This window comes from Babylonia areolata, chromosome 22 (assembly GCF_041734735.1).
Source record: "Babylonia areolata isolate BAREFJ2019XMU chromosome 22, ASM4173473v1, whole genome shotgun sequence".
Classification (NCBI taxonomy): domain Eukaryota; kingdom Metazoa; phylum Mollusca; class Gastropoda; order Neogastropoda; family Buccinidae; genus Babylonia; species Babylonia areolata.
This window is the reverse complement of record NC_134897.1, coordinates 19,321,343-19,348,087: the sequence shown is the minus strand read 5'-3', so window position 1 is coordinate 19,348,087 and position 26,745 is coordinate 19,321,343. Positions and strand designations below refer to the sequence as shown.

At 42.0% G+C, this 26,745-nt stretch overlaps 1 protein-coding gene across 1 annotated transcript in view; it reads right to left on the bottom strand.

Annotated features, from left to right (window-relative positions):
• Positions 1-1,677: 1,677 nt before the first annotated feature.
• The window catches only part of LOC143297062 (protein unc-13 homolog B-like), a 50,312-nt gene continuing 25,244 nt past the window's right edge, over positions 1,678-26,745 (bottom strand). Inside the window, exons 13-28 of the mRNA XM_076609234.1 lie at positions 26,262-26,388; positions 24,803-24,899; positions 24,238-24,291; positions 23,935-24,078; positions 23,294-23,371; positions 22,148-22,225; positions 20,854-20,942; positions 19,620-19,781; positions 15,992-16,046; positions 14,617-14,688; positions 12,958-12,963; positions 12,062-12,190; positions 5,536-5,770; positions 4,782-4,871; positions 3,406-3,565; positions 1,678-1,975 (exon numbers count right to left, since the gene is read on the bottom strand). Of these exons, the coding sequence (XP_076465349.1) occupies positions 1,678-1,975; positions 3,406-3,565; positions 4,782-4,871; positions 5,536-5,770; positions 12,062-12,190; positions 12,958-12,963; positions 14,617-14,688; positions 15,992-16,046; positions 19,620-19,781; positions 20,854-20,942; positions 22,148-22,225; positions 23,294-23,371; positions 23,935-24,078; positions 24,238-24,291; positions 24,803-24,899; positions 26,262-26,388 (1,874 nt within the window). The remainder of the gene's footprint in view (positions 1,976-3,405; positions 3,566-4,781; positions 4,872-5,535; positions 5,771-12,061; positions 12,191-12,957; positions 12,964-14,616; positions 14,689-15,991; positions 16,047-19,619; positions 19,782-20,853; positions 20,943-22,147; positions 22,226-23,293; positions 23,372-23,934; positions 24,079-24,237; positions 24,292-24,802; positions 24,900-26,261; positions 26,389-26,745) is intronic.

Sequence of the window (26,745 nt, the reverse complement as noted above, 5' to 3'; positions counted from 1 at the left end):
CTCCACAAACACATAACCTCACACAAATACACACAGTCATCACACTCACCTTTGCACATGCACAGACTACAAGCAATGAAAAAATGTTTTCACAACAAATAATGATTTAAAAAGGGAATGGTGGGGAAATTTGGGGTGGGAGGGTGGGGGGGGGAGATCATATTGACACTTTGTACAGAAGATTAGAAAGGCTTTTTTTTCTAATTTAAATTTTTTTCTGTTTTATAAAAGACCGATCAAAATGACAATGTACAGACTGGGATGACAGTCTTTATGTACAAAGAAAAGTGACTGTTGTTGGTAATGACATTTTGTACAAAGAAAAGTGAGAGCACAGACAACTGGAATGACATGTTTTGTACATAGAACAGAGAACACACTGTCATACGAATGGAATGGCATATTTTGTATACTGTTGACAGGAATGACATGTTTTGTTCACAGAACAGTGAGCATACTGTCAATCGGGATGACACGTTCTGTACAAAGACCAGTAAACACACTGTCGAATGGAATGATGCGTTTTGTACACAGAACAGTGAGCATACTGTCCCTTGGAATAACACCTTCTGTACAAGTAACTGGGCAGGCTGTACCCACCCCTCCCTCCTCTCCCCCAACGTTCTGATCCCGCTCTTCTCAGGTGAAGGGTGGTGGTGGGGAAGGGGTGGCCGTGTCCTCCAGTCGCAACGCACCAGTGACCGGGGGAGAAGATGGACAGGTGGACAGGAGAATGGACGTCCCTCAGCGTACAGGTGTGCTGCCTTTGAATGATCAAGAGTCGGGTCCCAAAAGACAGGCAAGTTCAGCAATACAGCATCACCCTCATGACTGAAGACATGTTAAACATCCTGGTAAAAGTCTTCTTGCATTGTCATCATCCTTATTAAAAAAAGAAAAAAAAAAAAAAAAAAAAAGTAAAATAAAGGCTGACTGTAAGCAACACGAAACATACCCAACTCCAGGTCACAGACTGATAGCGTTCATTTACACACAGCATAGTAAGAGTTATTTCAATACTTACATTCTAACTTCAATATTTTGTAATTGTCTCTATCATCAGCCTCTCAGTCATCATCAGTTGGACGAATTGCAGCCCTGCTGTATACCTGAACAGTAAACGAAACATTGCAAATATTTCATAAAAGCCTGTATGGAATTGTTCTACCTAAAAAAAAACTTGCTGACAAATGTTGAAGGTTTGGAACCTCTGACCCACCTAACCCAGATCTACTACATCAATACAAAAGCAAATGAGACAAACAATACTGTTAACCAATACATACTGCTAGTTAGACGCAACCAAGCAACTAAAACTGACTAGAAACCTGCACACTCATCTCTTGTTGGCTCACTCTGATAACAATTCCTAACATCTAAGATCTATGTCTACAAAGATGTTACGCTCAAGAACACAGAATTTCCAATCATATATTGTATCAAAACAAAATTCAGTCTCACACTGGATTTCCAGACTGGATCCAAGCTGAACATCAGTGGATTTCTTCAACTCAGGTTAAGAACCAACAATCTGTCTGCCATGCAAGTGCGGCACTCTATTAATGTCCAAGTCTCAGCACACATCAATCAGATCGATCTCACAGGTTTCAACAGATCTAAGTAGGTCATGATCTGTCACCACACAACCTCTCCACACGCAGCAAGGAGGTCTCTCTATCATGACTGCTGCGCCACCGCTTCCTCCACGTGCCGGCACTCAGACTTGAGCTTGACGAACTCCTTGGCCACCTCGTCGTTGGTCCGCTGCGACAGAATGCGGAGGATGGTGAATCCGGTGTCATCGAGGTGGACGCGTCGGCCCAGGGAGCACCAGCAGGCACAGGATCCCTGCTCCACCATGTCTCTGAGCTGCATCACCGCCATGCCGATCAGCCGGTCCTCGCGCGCAAAGCAGTAGTCCTTCACCCGGATGTGAAGCTCGTAGGCGTCTGGCTCGTCCTCGTTGCCGATCATGCTGCACACAGTATAGTTTGTCATGTATACTGCTTCTGTTGTTTTGATCACGTTGCACACAGTATAGTTTGTCATGTATACTGCTTCTGTTGTTTTGATCATGCTGCACACAGTATAGTTTGTCATGTATACTGCTTCTGTTGTTTTGATCATGCTGCACACAGTATAGTTTGTCATGTATACTGCTTCTGTTGTTTTGATCATGCTGCACACAGTATACTTTGTCATGTATACTGCTTCTGTCATTGCCGATCATGCTGCACATTGAATAGTTGGTCATGTATGTCATGGTGGTCATATGTACTGCTTCTGTCGTTGCTGGTCATGCTGCACAGTTAATCAGGTACATCATGGTAATTAAAACGGCTTCTCTCCCGTCATTACCAATCATGCTGCACACAGCTGAGGCAGTCAAGACATGTACGTCATGGTCATATATTCTGCTTCTGTTGTTGCTGATCATGCTGCACAGAGTATAGTCAGTCTGTCATGTATGTCATAGTCATTTATATACTGCTTCTCTCCTCAATGCTGATCATGCTGCACACAGTATAGTCAGTCTGTCATGTATGTCATAGTCATTTATATACTGCTTCTCTCCTCAATGCTGATCATGCTGCACACAGTATAGTCAGTCTGTCATGGACGTCATGGTCATTTCTTCTCCCCTCAATGCTGATCATGCTGCACACAGTATAGTCAGTCTGTCATAGTCATTTATATACTGCTTCTCTCCTCAATGCTGATCATGCTGCACACAGTATAGTCAGTATGTCATAGTCATTTATATACTGCTTCTCCCCTCAATGCTGATCATGCTGTGAAGATTGCAGATGCGTGTTGTAGTCTGTCACATCCAACTATGACCGTCAGAACAGCAGAGGAGGCAAATGCCGTCCCAGCTGTCTGGGCGTGTCTTGATTATAGAGTGTTATGCGCAAGTAGCATCACCACTCTCTACAGAGGAGACTGTGCACTGCTGCTGAGTTGCTTTGGTGGAGTTCAGCTGTGCCTTTTCTGACCTATACATATGCAGGACATCACATATTTTGACAGACTTAAATGACACTTTACACACAAAATTTTCTTTGTTGATTGATTAAAAAATATATATAAAAAAAGTGAAAAGGAAAAGAAATGTTTTTATATTTTGTTGCTTTACTTTGAACAAGGGAAAGAACAATACATTTCAACAAAAACTGATTCACTGGAAATGTAACTACTACTTCTTATGATTTCTCCTTCTGAAAAAAAATCAGGAGGTACTTTTTAAGTTTAAAAGCAGATTTAAAACAACTTAGGAAAAAACGACAACAACAGTTATTCAGGTATGAAAACACATGGCGGTTTGCAAAATGGCATACGTACACCTCACTGCTGACACCCAGTTCACACCCACACACAGGGCAGACTGCCGCTGTCTCTACTCACAAGTGGAAAATCTCATTGTACTTGGGGGACCAGTTGTTGGCCTTGGACTTCGTGGAGTGCTTGCGTTTCTTGTCGCTGAGATGTGGGCCGATCAGGTGCACATCCACCAGAGGCCAGAACATGCCCGTTGTCTGCCACTTCAGTCCATTGGCCGCCACCACTGTGAAAAAAAACCACCCCAAAAACTGCATTATCAGAGATGCCAACCCCGACTCCAAGCCACATCAAGCAAATTTTATCTACAAGGCATACAAACACTTGGGCCTACCTGTTACATGGTGTGACTGCTACCAGAGGCTGTTTTTAATTTTTATATTAGGTCCGTTTTCCACTGTCCAGTCTCTTACTGGTGCTCTGTTTATACTTCCTCTGATATGTAGTTGAAAATGAACTCGTTGGAACAATTTTAATGCTGGCGCAATGTCCGAAAAAACTGTGATCGAGCGTAACAAAATACAGCGAAATCGTAACAGTAGGCACCTCTGCATCATCTTTGTTGTAGTTGTTGTAGAGTTAATTCATTACATCCAGAGATAACACTGGTTAGACTCTTAACCCTCTTGAACTCACTCCTGCTACAGATGAACACTACAAAGAGTTTCTCTGTGACATGTGTGAATGTAAGAATGTCCAACTTTTCCTTCTATTTAGCTACAGGCTGCAGTACAGAGAGGTCTTCACACAAAGACAGTCAGGGTGGGAGTGCGATGAGTGGTCACTGGATGCAAGGAAAGGGGCAGAGAGAGTGGTGTGATCAGTATGGGAAGGGATGGTTGTTGACATTCCTTGACCAGTGGTGCCATGTTATTTTTGGGTTGCTGTAACAGCTAATGCTGGCCAAACTCCACAGATACATTTAAAACAGAACTGGATCACCACAATGTACATTCTGTCAAATTTTCGTTGTTGACTGCTGTGCATCTGCTGGGGGTAAGCTGCTGTGCATCTGTCTGTGCATCTGTGGGGTAAACTGCTGTGCATCTATCTGTGCGTTTGTCGGGGGAAACTGCTGTGTATGTTTTTGTATCTGTTGGGGGAAACTGCTGTGCATCTGTTGGGGGAAACTGCTGTGCATCTGTCTGTACATCTGTTGGGGGAAACTGCTGTGCATCTGTTGGGAGAAACTGCTGTGCATCTGTTGGGGGAAACTGCTGTGCATCTGTCTGTGTATTTGTTGGGGGAAACTGCTGTGCATCTGTCTATCTGTTGGGGGAAACTGCTGTGCATCTGTCTGTGTATCTGTTGGGGGAAACTGCTGTGCATCTATCTGTTGGGGGAAACTGCTGTACATCTGTTTGTGTATCTGTGGAAATGTAACCAGACTGTTTCATTATCATTATGGTTAGTGTCGTTATCAAGTGTGGCCAAGTACCCACCTTTGACGGTCACCTTGTGTTCCCCTGTGCCGGGGTGAGTGAACAGGTCCACCTGGACTGACACCTCTCCCACTGGCTCCTCATTTGTTCCTGCACACACACACACACACACACACACACACACACAAACACACATCCAAACACACACACACACATACATATATATACACACACACATAATTATACACACAACCGCACACAGACGAACTAATACATGCATGCACATACTTGTAAATGTGTGCTCACACAGACACACACACCTGAAATGTACAAACACATGCATATACACACACTTAAATATACATTCACAGAGAAACTCTGCACACACACACACACACACACACACACATATGCATGGATCCCCACCCCCACCCCAAAGAAAACCCAGCAAACTTGAACTTGGACATTACCTCAAACAGTTTTCTATATCAAGAGTGAAACTTTCAAATGCTTCATGAAACAACAGAAGAAAATGAGTGTGAGATTATATATATAGATAAGATAGATAAATAGATATATCTTAGTGAAAAAAAAAATCTAAACATGAACAGACAGATAGATACAGTTCTATGTTAGTGAAAAAAAAATCTATACGTGACCAGACATCATACACAAAAAGATGACATACCTCTATCGTAAAGATTTGTCTGTGTGTGTGCAAAATTCCCCCCCCCCCCCCTTAACCCCCCCCCAACCAAACACAAACCTGACCTCCTCCCATCCACAGCCCCCCCTTCCCCCATCCCTCACTGACCTTCTTTGCCCTGCAGCGTCTGTGTCTGCACGAAGGTCTTGATGAGGGTGTCAGTGGTCTGGGTGTACAGGGACAGGGCGTAGCGCAGGGACTGGAGTTCGGCGCTCTTGTCCAGGAAGGCCTTCTTGAGGCCGTTGCCGTTGGCGTGGAAGTACTGCTTGATGGTGTCCAGGGCCATGTCCAGCACTGCGCACTGCCTGGGGCTCAGGTTCTTCTCCGCCTCCTTCGACATGTCCTGTGAGGGACACACACAGCACGCCCCGTGTAAGTTTGACATGTTCTGTGTCAATTCGACATGTTTTGACATACACAGCACAGTTTGTGTCAATTCAACGTGTCCTGTCTTGATTTGACATGTTCTGACACACACGGCACTTTTTGTGTCAGTCTGACATGTCCTGACACACACACCATGGTCTGTGTAAGTTCGACATGTTTTGACACACACACGCACACACACAGCATGGCCTGTGTCAGTTCGAAATGTCCTGACATACATACAGCATGTTCTATGTCAGTATGACATGTTCTGACATATACACAGCATGGTCTGTGTAAGTTAGACATGTTATGACACACACACAACCTGTGTCAGTTTGACATGTCCTGACACACAGCATGACCTGTGTCAGTACGACATGTCCTGACACACATACAGCATGTTCTGTGTCAGTATGACATGTTCTGACATATACACAGCATGGTCTGTGTAAGTTAAACATGTTATGACACACACACACATAACCTGTGTCAGTCTGACATGTCCTGACACACACAGCACGGCCCATGTCATTTTGAAATGTTCTGACATACACATGCACAGCCTGCCTCCAACTGACATGTCCACACACACACACACACACACACACACACACACACACACCACTTTCTGTGACTGTTCAATATGTCCTGATGAACACACACATCAGTTTCTGTTTACCTAAAATACTTCCATTTACACACAGCACTTTTTGAGTCAGTTTTACATGTCCTGTGAACAGGGACACACACACCACTTTCTGTGTCAGTTCTACATGTTCTGACAAGGAATATACACATGTAGTACTTTCAGTTTACACTCACACCCATTTCTGCTTACATTCAGCACTTTCTAATTACACACACCACTTTCTGTGTCAATTCTACATGTCCTGTGTACAGAGACACACAGAGCACTTTCTGTGTCAATCTAACATGTCCTGTGTACAGAGACACACACACCACTTTCTGTGTCAATTTGTCCTGTGTACAGAGACACACAGAGCACTTTCTGTGTCAATCTAACATGTCCTGTGTACAGAGACACACAGAGCACTTTCTGTGTCAATCTAACATGTCCTGTGTACAGAGACACACAGAGCACTTTCTGTGTCAATCTAACATGTCCTGTGTACAGAGACACACAGAGCACTTTCTGTGTCAATTCAACATGTCCTGTGTACAGAGACACACAGAGCACTTTCTGTGTCCATTTGACATGTCCTGTGTACAGAAACACACAGAACACTTTCTGTGTCAATTTGACATGTCCTGTGTACAGAGACACACAGAGCACTTTCTGTGTCAATCTAACATGTCCTGTGTACAGAGACACACAGAGCACTTAATGTGTCAATTCAACATGTCCTGTGTACAGAGACACACAGAGCACTTTCTGTGTCAATTTGACATGTTCTGTGTACAGAAACACACAGAACACTTTCTGTGTCAATTTGACATGTCCTGTGTACAGAAACACACAGAGCACTTTCTGTGTCAATTCAACATGTCCTGTGTACAGAGACACACAGAGCATTTTCTGTGTCCATTTGACATGTCCTGTGTACAGAAACACACAGAACACTTTCTGTGTCAATTTGACATGTCCTGTGTACAGAGACACACAGAGCACTTTCTGTGTCAATCTAACATGTCCTGTGTACAGAGACACACAGAGCACTTAATGTGTCAATTCAACATGTCCTGTGTACAGAGACACACAGAGCACTTTCTGTGTCAATTTGACATGTTCTGTGTACAGAAACACACAGAACACTTTCTGTGTCAATTTGACATGTCCTGTGTACAGAGACACACAGAGCACTTTCTGTGTCAATCTAACATGTCCTGTGTACAGAGACACACAGAGCACTTAATGTGTCAATTCAACATGTCCTGTGTACAGAGACACACAGAGCACTTTCTGTGTCAATTTGACATGTTCTGTGTACAGAAACACACAGAACACTTTCTGTGTCAATTTGACATGTCCTGTGTACAGAGACACACAGAGCACTTTCTGTGTCAATTCAACATGTCGTGTGTACAGAGACACACAGAGCACTTTCTGTGTCAGTTCAACATGTCCTGTGTACAGTGACACACAGAGCACTTTCTGTGTCAATTTGACATGTTCTGTGTACAGAGACACACAGAGCACTTTCTGTGTCAGTTCAACATGTCCTGTGTACAGTGACACACAGAGCACTTTCTGTGTCAATTTGACATGTTCTGTGTACAGAAACACACAGAGCACTTTCTGTGTCAATTTGACATGTTCTGTGTACAGAAACACACAGAGCACTTTCTGTGTCCATTTGACATGTCCTGTGTACAGAGACACACAGAGCACTTTCTGTGTCAATTTGACATGTTCTGTGTACAGAGACACACAGAGCACTTTCTGTGTCAATTTGACATCTCTCAATGTGTCAATCTGACATGTCCCGACAGGGACACATACACCACCACTTTCTGTGTCAGTTTGACATGTCCTGTGTACAGAAACACACACACACCACTTTCTGTGTCAGTTTGACACGTCCTGTGTACAGAAACACACACAACGCTTTCTGTGTCAATCTGACATGTCCTGACAGGGGCACATACACCACCACTTTCTGTGTCAGTTTCAGTTTCTCTAGGGAGTGTCGCCGCATTCATACTCCTTCTTCTTCTTCTTTGTTCATGGGCTGCAACTCCCACGTTCACTCGTATATACACGAGTGGGCTTTTACGTGTATGACCGTTTTTACCCCGCCATGTAGGCAGCCATACTCCGCTTTCGGGGGTGTGCATGCTGGGTATGTACTTGTTTCCATAACCCACCGAACGCTGACATGGATTACAGGATCTTTAACGTGCGTATTTGATCTTTTGCTTGCGTATACACACGAAGGGGGTTCAGGCACTAGCAGGTCTGCACATATGTTGACCTGGGAGATCGTAAAAATCTCCACCCTTTACCCACCAGGCACCGTCACCGAGATTCGAACCCGGGACCCTCAGATTGAAAGTCCAACGCTTTAACCATTCGGCTGTTGCGCCCGTCTGCCGCATTCAGAAGGAATCCCATGTATGCTACACCACATCTGCCAAGCAGATGCCTCAGAGGACAAGACCTATGTTGCCTTGGGTTCTTTTCCAGTGCACCAAGTGTGTGCTGCACATGGGGACCTTGGCTTATCATCTCATCCGCATGTCTGAACGCCCAGTTTGACTTGGGAGAAAGAGTGAGAGCGGGGTTGGAACCCAGACCCTCACAAACACTGTATTGGCAGGTAAGTGTCTTAACCACTCGGCCACCTTCCTCCCAGATGGGGGGGACACGTTCAGCATTTCCTGTTCCAAAGCATGCCGACTGAGCCATATTCACTTCAACATATCTGCTTAAAAAAAAAAAAAATCTTAAAATTTATTTACCTGTGACAACTGTGCATCTTTGGAAATATTCTATATTATATATATATATATATATATATAAGAAAGAATAAAACCTGACAAACACACACACACAAAAAAACCACATCAGTTTCAGGTGTCAATGCATGCAGACTGATCCATATTTACTTCCATCATATATGGTTAAAAGAAAAAAACAACAACAAACAAACACAATAAACCCATATCAGTTTCTCTTGCAAAATGCATGGATTGATTCATATTTGCTAAACCAGATATGCTTTAAAAAAAACCAACAACAAAAAACACACACACACATAAAAACCATTAGTTTCAGTTTCAAAGCATGCAGACTGATCCATATAAGCGATAATGCAACATCTGCTTTAAAAACAACACCAAAAATACAACATCAATTTTCAGTGTCAAAGCATGGGGACAGCTCCATATATGCTACACAAACATCTGCTGTAAAAACCAAAACACAAATCTTAGTATCCTCTTACTAATGGCAACAATACACCTTTGTAAAAGGTTTTATGTAAGCATTGAAAAAAGGAGAGTGAGAGAGAGAGAGAGAAATAGAGAGAGACAGACAGACAGAGGGAGAGAGAGAGAGAGAACTAAAGAGTTAACTCAGATAATCTAATGCACCAGGCCATATGCCCATGTTATGGAGGTGAAGAAATGTGAAACAGCATGCGGCAAAGAGATTTGGATTCAGAATGGTGTAAAGGCAGTCTGGCCATGGGCACATATACATATCATACATGTCTCTCGCTCTCTCTCACCCTCCTACACCATACGAGTCACACTGTCTCACACACACACTCAAACAAATAAGTTCAACATGTTTGTACCCAATCCAGTTCAGTGCAACAATGTCCACAAGAGACAGAGCTATACAGGGCAATCAAAAGAAAAAGAGGGAGAAAGTGGAGGGATGATGGAGAGAGAGAGAGAGAGAGAGAGAGAGATACTCAGAGGGAGGGAGGGAGAGAGAGGGAGGGAGAGAGTGACAGACACTCAGAGATAGGGAGGGAGGGAGAGAGTGACAGAGATACTCAGAGACAGGGAGGGAGGATGGAGAGAGAGAGAAAGGGAGAGAGTGACAGACACTCAGGGAGGGAGAGAGAGGGAGGGAGAGAGTGACAGAGAAACTCAGAGACAGGGAAGGAGGATGGAGAGAGAGAGACAGACAGAGAACAAAAAGACAAACATATTGATACTGAAAGTTAAACATATGCCTCTGAAGCGTTTAAAAAAAAAAAATTACATGCTGTACACACCCATGTGTGAGCAAGGAAGAAAAAAGGGGGAAAAAAAGAAATGATAGAGAGACAGAGAGAAAAAAAACGAAGAGAGGGGTAGGCCTTGGGAGCTCACCATAAGCATGTGTATTACAATTCTAACCTGAAAGGGAATGAAATGAATAAACAAATAAGAAAATATAACAAAACACAATGTATTGAAGTTTTCATAATAGGTACACATTAAAATCTCTGTTGTCATACTCTGGGAGCAGTGTTCACATATGTTTAAACATTTTCACAAAAAAAGGGAGTTCCTTGGCACACTTCCCTTTGGGAGTTAGTCTACTTACCATGACAAACTTGGGCAAGTCTTACAATTAACATGGTTGTTTTTCCCTCCCTCATATAAAACAACAAGTGCCTACTCACCTGTCCATTCCTACACCCCCTCTTCTGGTTGTTCAAAAATAAATCTTTATACTTTCTCCTGGCTTGTTAAGGAATCATAATGTGTAAAGTTTGGGGATAATCTTGATGTACACCGTGACTAGAGACATGGCAAAGGAAGTACAAATGTTTTACAAATGGTGGTCTATTTTCAAAGTCATATCCTGTAACTGTGCAAGTAAATACTTCCAACACAGCACAAAACAGAGGGGTCAGGATGACTACATAATCATCATGACCTCTATCACTGCTACCACGGACACAACATGCAGCTTTTAACTCACCCAAACAGGCCACCGATAATCATGGGCTACGATACCAAAGACTTCAAGGCAAGTAACAACATGAAAAACAGGATTCATGACAACAATAACAGGCAATGGCTTAATCATACGCATGACGCATTTTTGCTACAATTCAAAAAAGAAAGAAGAAAAAGATCCACTCTTACTCATAACTGGGTATGAAGAGATCACCACACCACAGTTTTAATTCTGAAGGTCAGGATTAGGCCTATGGCACTGGCACACACTGTTGTGTCGTAACTGATGCATGCAGACACTGCAGAATGGACAGGGAAAACCGTCTGAAGAGACCCAGGCAACTGACAGACCTGGAGGAATCTGGTGACCAGTTCTGTGCCACACCCCAGTGACTCTCCACAGAGTGAAGGGAGGAAAGGAAAATGAACAACAGATACACAAGTTACAGAACTCTTGCTATCAAATTATGAATGAGTTATAGGACTTTAGCTATCAAATCATGGACCAGTTTGGCTTTTGCAATCAGATCATGTATGTGCTATAGGACTCTTGCTATCAAATCATGTATATGTTATAGGACTCTCGCTATCAAATCGTGGGTGAGTTACAGGAATCTGGCTATTGAACCATGAGGTGAATTATACGACTGTAGCTACTTCCAAGTCTCAAACAACAAACAGCTCCCTAAGACCACAAATATAAAGACAACACGAACGGTGAACATAACAACATTACCACCGTGAGCACTGACAATGAAACGACGACAAAAATAGTGGAACGCTGTGATGACAACATTCATCGTGACCACTGCACAGCAAAATGTGATGAGTATTGCCACAGCAAAGCGAGACACGAAGCACACACACACACACAGAGGGCGGCAGGCGGGGTGACTGCATATACCAGAAACGTGGCCTGAATGCTCTTGACTTGTTTCATGGGCATGTTGACGGGCATCTGACTAACATGGTTCAGCAGCATGCGTGACATGTCCTCGATCTTGGCCTGAGCATTGCCCGCCAGGGGCAACAACTGCAGACAGCCACCACACAACCACAGATAACACACTTTGGCCAGCGATGACTTTAGGATGGCACTTGATATGTGGTGACTTTTGGAGCAATAATGTAATAGAGGTGTATGACAGTGTTTGATGTCTTACTTATCAAGCAGAGACATTATGATGAGGCTTGATATGGGCTGACTTTTTATTTTTATTTTTTTAAGCAATACATAAATGCACAGGTGATTTCTTTTGTTCCACTGTATGCATTTTACATTTTTTCATATAACCTCTATACTAAAACAGGAATATGATACAAACAACCAAACAAATCTGTATTTTTAATAAATCAAAAGGTAACAAGCAGAAGGAGAAAAACATGGAAAGGAAGAGACATCACACACACACACACACACACACACACACAGACGAAACAAAATAAAACGAAACTTGTTCAGTACATGCAACAGCCCCTGCTGAAGGGGATCCAAACACAAATTTGAGAGAGACAGAGAGACAGAGAGAGAGAGAGAGGAGAGACAGAGAGAGAAGAGTGTAACCAATAGCTGAGAAGACAGGACATGGGGACAGAGTCCAACACCACCCAGGAATTGTATAAAATGAGAGACAGGCAAGGAGGCAAGAGGGTGGGTGGGTATGGCAGGTATGGGGGAATGAGGGGTGGACGTGGGTGGGGGGTGGGGTGGCTTTGGTTTCCCGTTCCTGTAAAACCATGTCACGACGCCAGCCCCGTGCTGACTGGGTCATGACTAGATGGATGAACCACCACACTTACCACATCCTGGTCACCACACAACTATCGACAAGAATCACCGTTCATGTGTTACCACAACAGAACAAGACAGCTGACATAACACATGGAAAACAATATGAAACAGCATTTCTACGTTTCGTTAAAGATAAAAGAACAAGACAGTATGCATTACCATAAAAAAATAACGTAAAAACACCATTCTTTGTCATTCTTTGTTAATCAATGATGAAAGATAAAAACAGTGTCCATAAACCTGAAAAATAATGGATTATCATGTTATGCATACACTGCTAACATTACTGCAGAAAATAAAACACACATCTGTTTCTGATGTGACACAATCCCTCAATCTTTCTCTTACAATCGAACTGGCTATTTCACAGTCACCAATGTACTATTCTTTATACGTGAGTACTGACTATTTCATTATTACCAATTTACTCAAAGATGAGAAAGGTTTACTGCTCTCAGACACCCATCTGAAAAACCACCCGAAACCATTATAATTTTTGGTTGTCCCTGTTAAAAACAGACGCACTGCCTCTGATTTATCAAAAGTGATTTGATCTTGGCCGACCAAGATCAGCGTTGTTAAAAGAACCTGATGAAGTATAGTAAACAAATCTTTAATGCCAAGCTTCAGTCATGTGTTGCATGCCTTCGTTCGTTTATTTATTTACAGTCTGTTCATCTAAGATGATGATATTAGACTGAAAATAAATGATAATAAATGATATTATTATAATTATCATCATTTGGATTATTATCATTTCTATCATAATGATAATTGTTATTATTAATCAGAAATTGACATTTCTGTATATTCGAATGAAAAGGGGGGCGGTTGAGGTGGAGGGGCGGGGCGGAGGGGAGGGTGGGGGTGTGTGGGGGTGGGGGTGGGGGGCAAGGAGGAGGGGACTAAGAAAGGAAGGAAGAGAGAGAGAGAGACAGACAGAGAGAGAGAGAGAGAGAGAGAGAGAGAGAGAGAGAGAACAGAATGTGGAACAGATAAGAGTACAAAATCTAAAATGAAGAGGGTCAGTGTCAGTGATTGGAGAAAGAAAAAAACATAATATTGGAAGGGTGTGTGTGAGAGGCGGGACAGGGGAAGTGGGATTAGGACGAAAAAGTTATCAATAATCAAATATTGTATGCACTACTTCTGTAGATTATTATTTGAAAAGAGGTTCTTGTGGGGACCTACAATAAGCAACCAACTGGACTACTGAAAAAGACAATGGCATCATTTGTTTCTGAGCACATTTTAATCCAGGTATGGCGGACAACCACTGAAGCTATTTCATCCCGATTTTCATTCCAGGATAGACAATTACTAAGATACATTAATCACAGCAAATCTATACCTGATCAAACACTGACTTGACTTGGGTATGTACGACATATTTGACTACTCCAAAGGGCCTATTCATTGTGTTTATTATGACAGTTAATTTATGGCTATGAAAAAATAGAACATTAACAACAAAACTTAAAATATATGCTCAGGAAAACTATAATTTTCTTCTTCCAATACAGACATTTGACAGATTTTTCGGTATCCTCCTATCCATGTATTCAAAAAACAAACTAACAAACAAACAAACCAAAAAAACTGACAGTGACTGAGTGAGACAAACAATACAGGTAGGCTGAATGACAGGTAAAAATCCACTCTCTCACCTGTCTGGGGTCTGACAAAGGAGGCAGGACCACTGTCTTCTCCATCGTGTGCATGACAATCTTCCACAGATCCTGGAGAGGGCAGAGAGTTCCACATGACCACACAAATGGCTGACTTGGGGACCTTTCATCGATGCCTGTTTATACACTCCCTTAATCTATCAGAATAACATGGTTTTGAAAACTGAAAAAAATAAACACTCCCTCAAACAACAACAAAACAAACAGTATTCTATTAGTGACTGGTGTTCAACTCTAATTTCTTCTTCTCCTCATTCGTCAGATGGGCACCCAACTCTAATTTCCAAAGACAATCGCCAAAGGTGAACAACTACAAGGAACCTGGAAGCAGCAATGTGTAGGTTTGGACTGAGTGGTGTGAGGGTAAAGCCCCTGAAATAGTGTAAACCAAATCATGATACTTATCACCCAGCCGACCACAAAGGCCATTTCTGGGCTGATCACCGTCAATTCTTAAAACCAGTCAAAGAGAAAAAGTAATATTAACTCCTTGACTGCTGACACTTTCTCAGGTCAGCTGTATTCCATATGCCGAGGGGAAAAAAATAAAAAAAAGATGTCAGTACTATCTACTTTAACTGAAAACTACTGTAGCTTCTCTGTTTGTGGGAATTTGTGCATGAAATTACACCAACTGATGTATAAAGCATTATGAGTTATCATTTTGTCTGGACATAAAACAAAAGGAGTCACATTGTGATTTGTTGAGTAGCTATTGAAGTTTCCATTTGTTTGTATTAATTTTAGTAAATACTTCTACAAATAAATTCACATCACAGAAACAAACAGAAAAGGAGCAATACGCCTGGTCTCTTCTTCATCAGAATTATAAGAATTATTTTCTAAGTCACTGTACAGGTTTTTTTCTCATCAGTGTTGACATCATTTACGATTTCCTCGAACATTTAAAAGGATTACGAATCTGAGACTGTCATGGCATCAACATTTTGAATAAGACCAGTTTTAATTCTCAGGTAAAAAACCCCAAATGATTTTGTGATAAATGTATGACTTACGGAGTTGGAAAATGGAAGAAAATCAATAAAAAAACCCAAACTTTCCTGAGCCTACTGACATCAGTTAGTGCTTCTTCAAATTCTAAAACTGGCAAAAATGTTGGATAAAATACCACTGTTAATTCAACAGAGGTAGGTGTCACAGATGGCTCCGTGAGACTCTACTAATTTTGACGGACATGGCAATTCTGGGGTTAAGGGCTTGATTAAAACAATGTTAACAGAAACACTTCACTCAGGTCTAACTTAATCAACATAAAATTCAAATCAAGATAAAAAACCAGAGAGACTGCATAAACATGACAAAAAATCTGTGATAACAAGCTAAGTTGATTCACCTTGAGCAAGCGTTTCAGGACTTTCTTGTCGCACAGTTGAGCAAACATGGACAGACTGCACACAAACAAATCAATACATTGATTAACTGCATCAAAATCACAAGTCACTTTTAGCCTTTACAACATGAGTTATTTCATATTTTCCAGAAAGCACAGTTAGTACAACACCTTAGTTCACACATCTGTACTGCTAGAATGCAATATTATGGAAAAAAAGAAACTTGCTGAAATGTGCAGAAATGTACAACTTTAAATTGATCTTTGCAAACACCTGTTGATGTATCAGTTAATAAACAATTGCCTTAAAATGTCCAGGATAATGATCACGTAATGCTGAGATGATGTGGGCTCCCACAGCACAGAGGTGTTCAAAATTTAACCTGACAGGTGCAACAGCTGAGTGGTTTAAGCATTGGACTTTCAATCCAAGGGTCCTGTGTTCCATTCCCAGTTATGGCACCTGGTGGGTAAAGGGTGGAGATTTGTCTGATCTCCCAGGTCAGCACATGTGCAGACCTGCTAATGCCTGAACCCCCCTCATGTGCATATGCATGCAGAAGATAAATATGCATGTTAAAGATCCCATAATCCATATCAGCGTTCAGTGGATTACGGAAACAAGAACAAACCTAGCATGCAGCCCCCCTCCCCAAAAATGGACTATGGCTGCCTACATGGCAAGGGTAAAAGCAGTCATACATGTAACAGCCCACTTGTGCATATAAATCAACACAGGAATCACAACCCATTAACGATGACGAAGATCAGTTTCAGACGAAGAAGAAGAAAATCTAACCTAAGATATTCCAAAGGATAAAATGATTCACCAATCACAAAGGATTAACCTAATAATCTAACCTAAGAACTGTAAGATATTCCGAAAGATAAAATGATTCATCAATGACTAAACATTAATCTAATGCCATAACTTAAGAACTGTAAGATATTCCAAAGGATAAAATGAATCATCATCTAATAATTCAACCTGGGTGCTGTAATGTATTCCAAATGATAAAATGAATCATCAATGATGAAGAATTAATGTAATCTTTACACTGAATGGCTGAGGGCCAGTCCCAAGCTACAAACGTCATACCACACTGTGACAAACAACATTCCCACATTTGGCACATACGTATATAGTATGCACTCACACTTATGACAATGGACACTACCAGTGCTTGTGCTTCATATCTTTTTAAAAGAATTATCAAAAACTAATGCATTTTCCATGGGAAAATAAAAGAAAGGTACATTCACATTATGCTTTCAAACCTCTTAAGAGTGCTTTAGGTTAACACATCAGTCAGACACAAAGCATGTAAGAACACGACACACACACACACACACAAATGCACACGCACACTACCAAGCTACGAATGCTAAATCACACAATGACTACATACACACACACACAGAAGAAGGCACACTGTTTCAGTTTCTGAAGGAGGCATCACTGCATTCAGACAAATCCATAAACACTACACCCAGTTTAGTAGGCAAATGCCTGACAACATCATCACTCATCATGCTGTCAGGCGTTGAGTGCATACATATATGTTTGTGTTCGTATCAGAGTGGATTTCTTTTGCAGAATTTTGCCACATGACAACACTTATGTTGCCATGGGTTCTTTTTCAGTGCGCCATGTGCGTGCTGCAAACAGGACCTTTGGTTTAACATGCCATCTGAAAGACTAGACGCTCAGTTTGATTTTCCAGTCAAACTTGGGAGAGCGGGTAAGAGGGGGAATTGAACCTATAAGTACACACACAGGCAGACACATACACAGACACAGACAGACACATACACAGACAGACATACACACACACACACACAGACAGACATACACACACACAGAGACAGACACATATACACACACAGACAGACACATACACACACAGACACATATGGACACACAGACACATACACAGACAGACACATACACAGACAGACAGAGACACACACACAGACAGACATATATACACACACAGACAGACACATACACACACACAGACACACACATAGACAGACACACACACACACACAAACACATACACACACAGACACATACACACACACAGACATATATACACGCACAGACAGACACATACACACAGACAGACAGGCACATACACACACACAGACAGACACATACACAGACACACACAAAGACACACACATACCCACACACACTCTTTCAATACGAGACTTTAAAGCCCTTTTCTACCTGGCTTTCCGGATAAATTGTTAAAAGATGTTGCTGATGATTTCGTATTGTTAAAAATTACCGAAAGTTTGCTTTGCAGACCAGCTGGACACTTAATGTAATTAAGTTCACAGTTTACATTCTATTAGGTTCACACCACTTTGTACATGAATCTTTTTTTTTTTTTTTGGCCCCGTCTAAAATCATACTATGTGGATAGACATTAACCCTTTCGCTGCCAGGAAAATAAGATTTAAGTGAAATCTATTTGCCAGGGTTTTTTCCCAAAAAACGGGTATAAATTTTCAAAAAATTCTGTGCTCTTTGTTATTGGAGAAAGACCCATAAAAGTATATATTTTCTGAAAGGTAGATGAATAAAGAATACAAAACACATGCTGTTTTCCCATTTTATATATTTTTAGTGACATGCTGTTGTTTTGAAATCAGTGTTTTGTTTTTTGTCACATTTTCAACTTGTTCATTACAAACATTAGTCAGGTAATTTGCACAAAAACATCATATTTTCTGGACAAATGGATATCTGCAAACACAAAATCATACTAGAACAACCACAATATATATATATATTTTTTTTTTAAGAGACAGATACACAATACATTGTGACTTCTCCAAGTGATAAGATGGATGTGAGGCCACGCCCCCTCAGTCTCCACCCCCCCTCCTCTCACCCCTCTCACAGGGTCACTTGATTCAGTTCTCATCAGACCGCGTTGGCTGCGTGCCAAGAATATCGCTCTGCTGCTAATTCGGTCATCTGTCGTCTGCTAACATCTGTACAGCCGGCATCACTCACTGACAGTCGCATCTTGGCCACTCTCTTGATTACTCCCTTTATTTTCTATCAGATCGTCCTATAAATGTTCAACTCTATCTTCTCCTTCGAATTTACGCTTCAATTCTTTCTGAGCATCAGCTAAAGAAAGAAATCATGGCTGATTTAGTTCGTCACGATCGCATGTCTTGAGCACGGCGTCAGTCCGACATTTTGTTGAGCGAGCGAGGAGAGAAGTCAGGCAAACACTTGGACAGTGACCCAACCAAAACGTTCAAATAAATGACTGCTTCATGACATAGATGGGGTTTCTAGCTATGAATAGAATCTAGAGAGATTCCCCAGGCTAAAGCTACCACTATTTTTGCCAAGGAAGTGAATGCAAACCAGGGAAAAGTCAGAATATTTCGATGACGAGTTATCTTGTCATGCAGGCAGCGAAGCATACATGCTTGCCATGACGAGTTATCTCGTCATGCAAGCAGCCTAGGGGTTAAACTGAAGAACACACACATACACCCACATAACTCTCTCCCTCCCCCCCTCCCCCTTAACCCATTCCCACCCACCCCCACCCCCCACAAAACCCCAGATAATGGCTGTGTCCCCCACCACCCCTCTCACCTGCCGTCGAGGAACTCCATGAGCGGCCGGAGCACGTCGTCCGATTCCTGCTGGATGTTGCAGCGCTGACTGGGCTGGGCCAGAGACACCTGCCCCGCCCCCTTCACCTGGCACAGCAGGTGGCCCAGCTCCTGCATGCTGTGCTGAATCTGGGGCTCCAGGCTGCCACAGCACAGGTACACAACAGGTACGTACAGGTGAGTCCGGGCTAAACTCAACTATTGTGCCTGACAGTTATGAGTGGGTTCTGTATCACTTTTAGGTAAAGGTACAGGTGTGAGCGGGGTGCAGTGAAGTATTGTGCCTGATAGTTACGAGTGGGTTATGTGTCACTCTTAGGTAAAGGTACAGGTGGGAGCAGGGTGCAGTGAAGTATTGTGCCTGATAGTTACGAGTGGGTTATGTGTCACTCTTAGGTAAAGGTACAGGTGGGAGCAGGGTGCAGTGAAGTATTGTGCCTGATAGTTACGAGTGTGTTATGCGTCACTCTTAGGTAAAGGTACGGGTGGGAGCAGGGTGCAGTGAAGTATTATGCCTGATAGTTACGAGTGTGTTATGTGTCACTCTTAGGTAAAGGTACAGGTGGGTGCGGGGTGCAGTGAAGTATTGTGCCTGATAGTTACGAGTGGGTTATGCATCACTCTTAGGTAAAGGTAAAGGTGGGAGTGAGGTACAGTGAAGTACTGCACCTGATAGGCATGATACTCAGGAGTTGGTTACACATCATTCTTAGGTAAATGTACAGGTGGGAGTGGGCAACGCTGAAGTATTGCACCCGATATGGCCAACATAAGGAAAAAAAAAGTGAAAAATGTCATAAACACATAGGAACACATGGAATCAAGTAAAGTCACCAACTTTTTTTTAAACTCTCAAGAGGAATGACCATATGGTCGTGTGGCTTGAAATACAAACATAATAACAAACACACTTAAAAGACATGCACATATAAAATACACACTTAAAAGACACGCACATGTTAAGCATTCAGAGAGATCACATGAAATAAGACTGAACATTCCACATGTTTAAGAACTCAACCCCCTTTCTGTATACCCCCCTTCTCTCTCCACCCCTCTCTCTGAGTCATCTTTACTGATATTTCCTTCTGCTTGTGGTGTCTACCGAACATCAGCTTTACACCCTCATGAAGGAACAAGGACACACTATGTCTTTGACTGACTATCATATGATCATCATCCTCCACAAGTCTTCAGTTCAAGGCGTAAAATACCTCTTGGCGAAGATAGTGCTCAGTTCATCGAGAACTCCGTTCAGCGTTTGCTGCAGTTCGTTCAGAATGTCCGCTGCATTGGCATCCAGCTGCAACAGAACAACTACAGTTAAAGTAAAGAGCAAAGGTGTGAATTTTTTAATTAGTTTTATGTCAAAGCTGCTGTACTTTTTGGCTACGTTTTTTGCTGTTTTATTCATGTTACAGCACAAACACATACTTAAACACACACACACATAGATATATATATTATTCAAAAATAAACTCACGCACATACACACAAACATACACTCACACACATCCACACAAACAAACAAGCATGCACACACACACACACACTCACACACACACACACACTCACACACACTCACTCACACACACACACACACACACTCACACACACACACACTCACACACACAGTCCCACCTTCCACCCTACCTCTTCTCCTGTTCCCTCCCCCTCCTCCACCGTATCCCCCCATCTACTATCACTAAGAGTGGAAAGACTCAAAACTAAAGACTGACTGCTACACGACAAATCAATGAATGCATGCATACCTGAAGATTCTTTCCTGAGAAAAAATTAAAAATGTATATCTAAAAAAAAAAGAAAAAAAAAGTTATTAGCCAGAAATGGTAGTTTCTTCACCTTGACTAACCAAAAATTAAAACAATGGCTATGAGAATAAAAGCAGTTTAAGAACTGTTTAAAATAACTAATTATGTTTAAAACGGAACAGTCTATCCATCTGAAAAACAACAACAACAACACACACAATTTTATCTAAATGGAACTGAAAAAAATGCAAACTGCTCAAAATAACTGCACTAAAAAAACAGAACACTTTCATGACTAAACTTCAATGAGTCATGACCTAACAGACAGGGTCAAGGACACACAGGTAACAATCACTGGTAGAAGTCAGCCTTCTCTACATTTTCCTGCAGCATTAAGAATCCTGAAAACGATAAAGATAAAACTAATTGCAAAACCCCTAATATTTGAGGGAAAACTCTACTGAAATGAAAAAAAACAACAACAAAAGAAACTGACAGAGTTGCAAAAGTAAACTTGAAGAAAGAGGACAGGTTCAGGGTGACAAAAACTACACAAACAAGACAACACACAAACATCCTGACAAAGACTACACAAACAAGACAACACACAAACACCCTGACAAAAACTACACAAACAGGACAACACACAAACACCCTGACAAAAACTACACAAACAAGACAACACACAAACACCCTGACAAAAACTACACAAACAAGACAACACACAAACACCTACCTTTTCACCTCCCATGGACTCAAACACATTTGACAGCTCGATCCGAAGCTGCTGGATGTTGTTCATCAGAATGCATGCCTGTAACAAAAAACAACAAAAATTCCAAGTATATGAACTCATGATTCAAGACTCGCTCATAGTCTATACACAGGTACAGAAAATCACCGTTCAACATGTGCAAGAAAATAAATAAAATATAAGTAAATTGGAAGTTGAGTAAGTTCAGAAAGTATGTAGATTAAAACATCCCCCCACTCACCCACTCTAAACTCACTAATAAAACCAGTTTTGTTTTTTTTTCTTCTGACAACCAAATGCCCTGTCCTTAGTGCTCAGTCACTAGAAGAGAAAACTCAATGACAAGACTGAGCTGTAAATCCCCCCCCACAATGAAACATTGGCTCCCTATCTCACACAGAATAAAGTACAAGATCATGCGCAGACAAATCAGTATCCAGTCATAAAGGGCTACATCATTAATTAACTGGGTTGTATGTGGCTGCATCATTACATGGTCATGTGTACTGCTGACTGAGCACTGCTGTCTTTCATCCACAATCCACTGACTGCTGCTTATAAGTATACGCATCAGGATGCTCACTCAGTCTGGCTCCACGACTAAGCCATTATTGTCTTCAGCAGGGGGCTTACTTGGTGGTGTACATTAAATCAGAACAGGCACTACTGAACACCACCAAAGTGACTCGGCAGCAGTGCAGGGTCTCCTCTGGTGTGTGGCCTCCTGGTGACTAATCATTGATGGTACCCTGTGGACTGCCAATGCTGGGACCTGGGTGTGGCTGTGTACAGTGACTTGGAATGAGTGGCATGGGAGTAATGCCACTGAAACAGTGCAGATGATGGAGCAGCAAAAAAAAAAAAAAAAAAAAAAAAAAGGTATGCTCATCAGTGCCTGGCAGTCACCTCACTGTGATAAGAATGAGCGATCAGGCGATGAGTCACCACTCTGTATCAGGGCTTCTTCCTGTGAGGACTGCATTGCCTTTGTTCACCAAACTCAAGAAACGCCCACTGATAAGTACACAAAAAACAGTGACAGAACTTCACACTCATCCTGCACTGGTCTCATTTCAGCAAGGTTCAGCAGTTCACGGAATGATTACTGCACACAAACACAACACTCACAGTTTTCTGCTTTCCTGTGTACTCTCCAAAGTCCCTGCGCACGATGTCCGAGTATGCAAGCAGCACCTTGTTGACTGTCTGAAAACACAACACAAACACAACATAAACTATGAGAGAGGAGCCAAACATGTGTTACACAGTTACTTATGAACAGATCCACTGATAACCTGTTCCAAAAAAAAAACTACAGTGAAAGAAATAAATATGAGAGATAAACACATATGAAAATAACTGAAGGCAAAATACATACCCTAGGATGTCATCATCATTTGATGAATGAATTAAGTTTATTCCTGAGCTTTTTTATATTTTTCATTTTTATTCTGGGCCGGAACTCATACTCATTCATCTTTATAAGCAAGCTTTTATAAGTACATCCTTTTTCACCTGGACTGTTGATACAATTTTTTTTTTTTTTTACACTTTCATTTTTTTTTTTTTTTTCCCCAGGATAGAGGATGCAGACCCCCTACACATTTGTTTCAACAGCTTGTTTTAAAATCGTGTGTCATTTTGTGCTTTATATTCTATTCTGTGTTCAAGTGCAGTATCATTTCATGTTCGGTTTTTTTTTTAAATCATTATTATTATTTTTTTTAACAGTAACCTTCCTGTTCCTTTCTTTATCAGGTGTCCCTGACCTTGGCAAAGCGTTCCATGTAGTTCTTGACGACCTCGGGGTCGGGGCACTCCAGCTTCTTGATGACGTCGAAACACTGGTTGAGCTGTGTGAACACGTCCACCACAGAGGTGGAGAAAAGGTAGTGCTCCGAGCTTTTCTGGAACTGAAACACACAGCAACCCACTCATGAAACCCACAGCTACCCACTCCTGAAACCCACAGCTATCCACTCCTGAAACACACAGCTACCCACACTCCTGAAACAAACAGCTATCCACTCCTGAAACACACAGCTATCCACACTCCTGAAACACACAGCTACCCACACCTGTAACACACAGCTATCCACACTCCTGAAACCCACAGCTACCCACTCCTGAAACACACAGCTATCCACACCTGTAACACACAGCTATCCACACTCCTGAAACACACAGCTACCCACACCAGAAACACACAGCTACCCACACCTGAAACACACAGCTACCCATTCCTGAAACACCCAACCACCCACTCCCAACCACCCACTTCTTAAACACCCAACCACCCACTCCTGAAACACCCAGCCTTCACTCCTGAAACACTCAACCACTCACTACTGGAACACCCAGCCTTCTGTTCCTGAAACACCCAACCACCCATTCCTAAAACACCTAACCACGTGTGATACTCCTGGAACACCCAGCCTTCCACTCCAATGTGCAGGAAAGATGTTGTGGGAAAATACTGATACTCCTGGAACACCCAGCCTTCCACTCCAATGTGCAGGAAAGATGTTGTGGGAAAATACATCAACTAGTGTGCATGTAGAGTGTGTGTGTGTGTGTGTGTGTGTGTGTGTGTGTGTGTGTGTGTGTGTGTGTTTCTAACTGGTACTGAACTCTTACCCCATCTTTCTTGTCTCTCTGGTAAGCACCATGCAGGTACTCCATGGAAACATCGTCGTTCTCATTGAGCCACTGCATCACGAAGGGTTCAAACCACCTGTCCACATAAACTTCACTTGTTACAGGATCTCTGAACAAGGTAACAATTTCAACGGGTCACAGTTATCCATATACACACATATCTGTATGAAGACATATATATAGAGAGTTAGAGAGAGAGAGAGAGATGTATATATATTCTTGGTCTTTTAAGCTCATGGGCCACATCTCACATGTTCAATTTGAATCACTGAGTTGATTTTCATGTGTGTGACACTGCCTGCCACTTCGACTCAGGCAGCCATGTCCCCTTTTTTGGTGGAGTGAAAGAGAGGAATGATCATGTTTCCATGATCCACCAACCACAGATGTGGGGTACAGACCGGGCTCCTGTATGCACCAGGATATTCCATCTTCCTGTTGGCATGCCAGACAAGGACCCTCGCAGCAAGACCCCAAGCTATGGAGAGGAAGTGTTACAGCAAGATGCTAAACATCAGATAAACTGATCACGTCATCCATTAACTAATGTGCCAAGCCGTTAAGCAGCACACTGGACCTTAATAAGATCTGATGACAACAGTTCACAATGCTGGTAGAGCCACGTAACATGATCCAATGGCCTCCAAGGAACTGTTGAGGGAGATAGACAAAGAGGAAGACAGACAGGAAGACAGAAAAAAACCCCCGATGGACTAGTGACATTGCAAGAGAACATGGACAGGATAACCATTTGTGGAGACAAAGGCTTTTGACACACAAATGACAGACCTGGAGGAATCTGTTAACAGGCTGGCATACACACCGACCTGGGAAACTGGAAAAAACTGTTTCCATCCTTTACCCACCAGCTGCTGTTCCTGCGATTCAAACCCAGGACCCTCAGATTGAAAGTACATTGCTCTAACCACTTGGCTATCATGCCTGTCATGTACCTATTCATAAATGAAGTCTTTTTCTAGATTTATAGCCCTGGGCAAGCCAGATGACTTCAAGATACTGCCTACAATGACCACCAATGTGCAAGCAAAAAATGGTTTTTAAAATGATTACTGCTACTTTTAATGTTCACATTTCTGCACAATGTAAACATGTACATTCATATGATCTTCTTCATCACATGAGAAACAGAATACATACAATTCTAACTTCTTAATAACATCAAGAAGCTGAGAAAGAAACAGTTTCAGTTTCTCAAGGAGGCGTCAATGTGTTTGGATGAATCCATATACGCTACACATCTGCTAAGGAGCAGCAGTGTAACCCAAAACACTTAGGCCTTGAGGGAAAAATAAGAATGAATAAATAATAACAATGATAATTACAAAAGGTATGTACATTAAATCATCTAACAGTGTACACACACACAGAATGTTAGGGAAAACGTAAAAGACAAAGAGATAAGAGAGAGTTAGTTTACCTGGGGTACTCTGGAATGGTTGCTTTGAACTGAGGCACATCGGCGATATACTTTGTGTACAACCACTTGCACTTAAAATGGAGGTTCATGTACTCTGAACTCTTGCACATCCGTTCCTTCTCATGCTCTGCAACAGAAGTCATGCCACCACTCATGTGAGGTGAGGGACATGATTTGTTTGTGTGACCCTAGATGATCCCGGATACATATGGCACAGCAACAAACATCCACTTTTTATTTTGGATAGACAGAATAATGACAAGACAGAATGATAAAAAGAGCACATTTATACTGAGCTTTTGAACATCTCCTAGGACTTTACAATGACATGTCAATCGGACACAAACTACAAAACAACATGCACACACACTGTGCACCCCTTCCCTCCCCTCACACACAGGGAAGACATTGAAGTGAATCCAATGAATACTAAGTGTGGAACTGAGTGCCTCAATCATTACTGCTTGAAGTGCTTTTTCATATA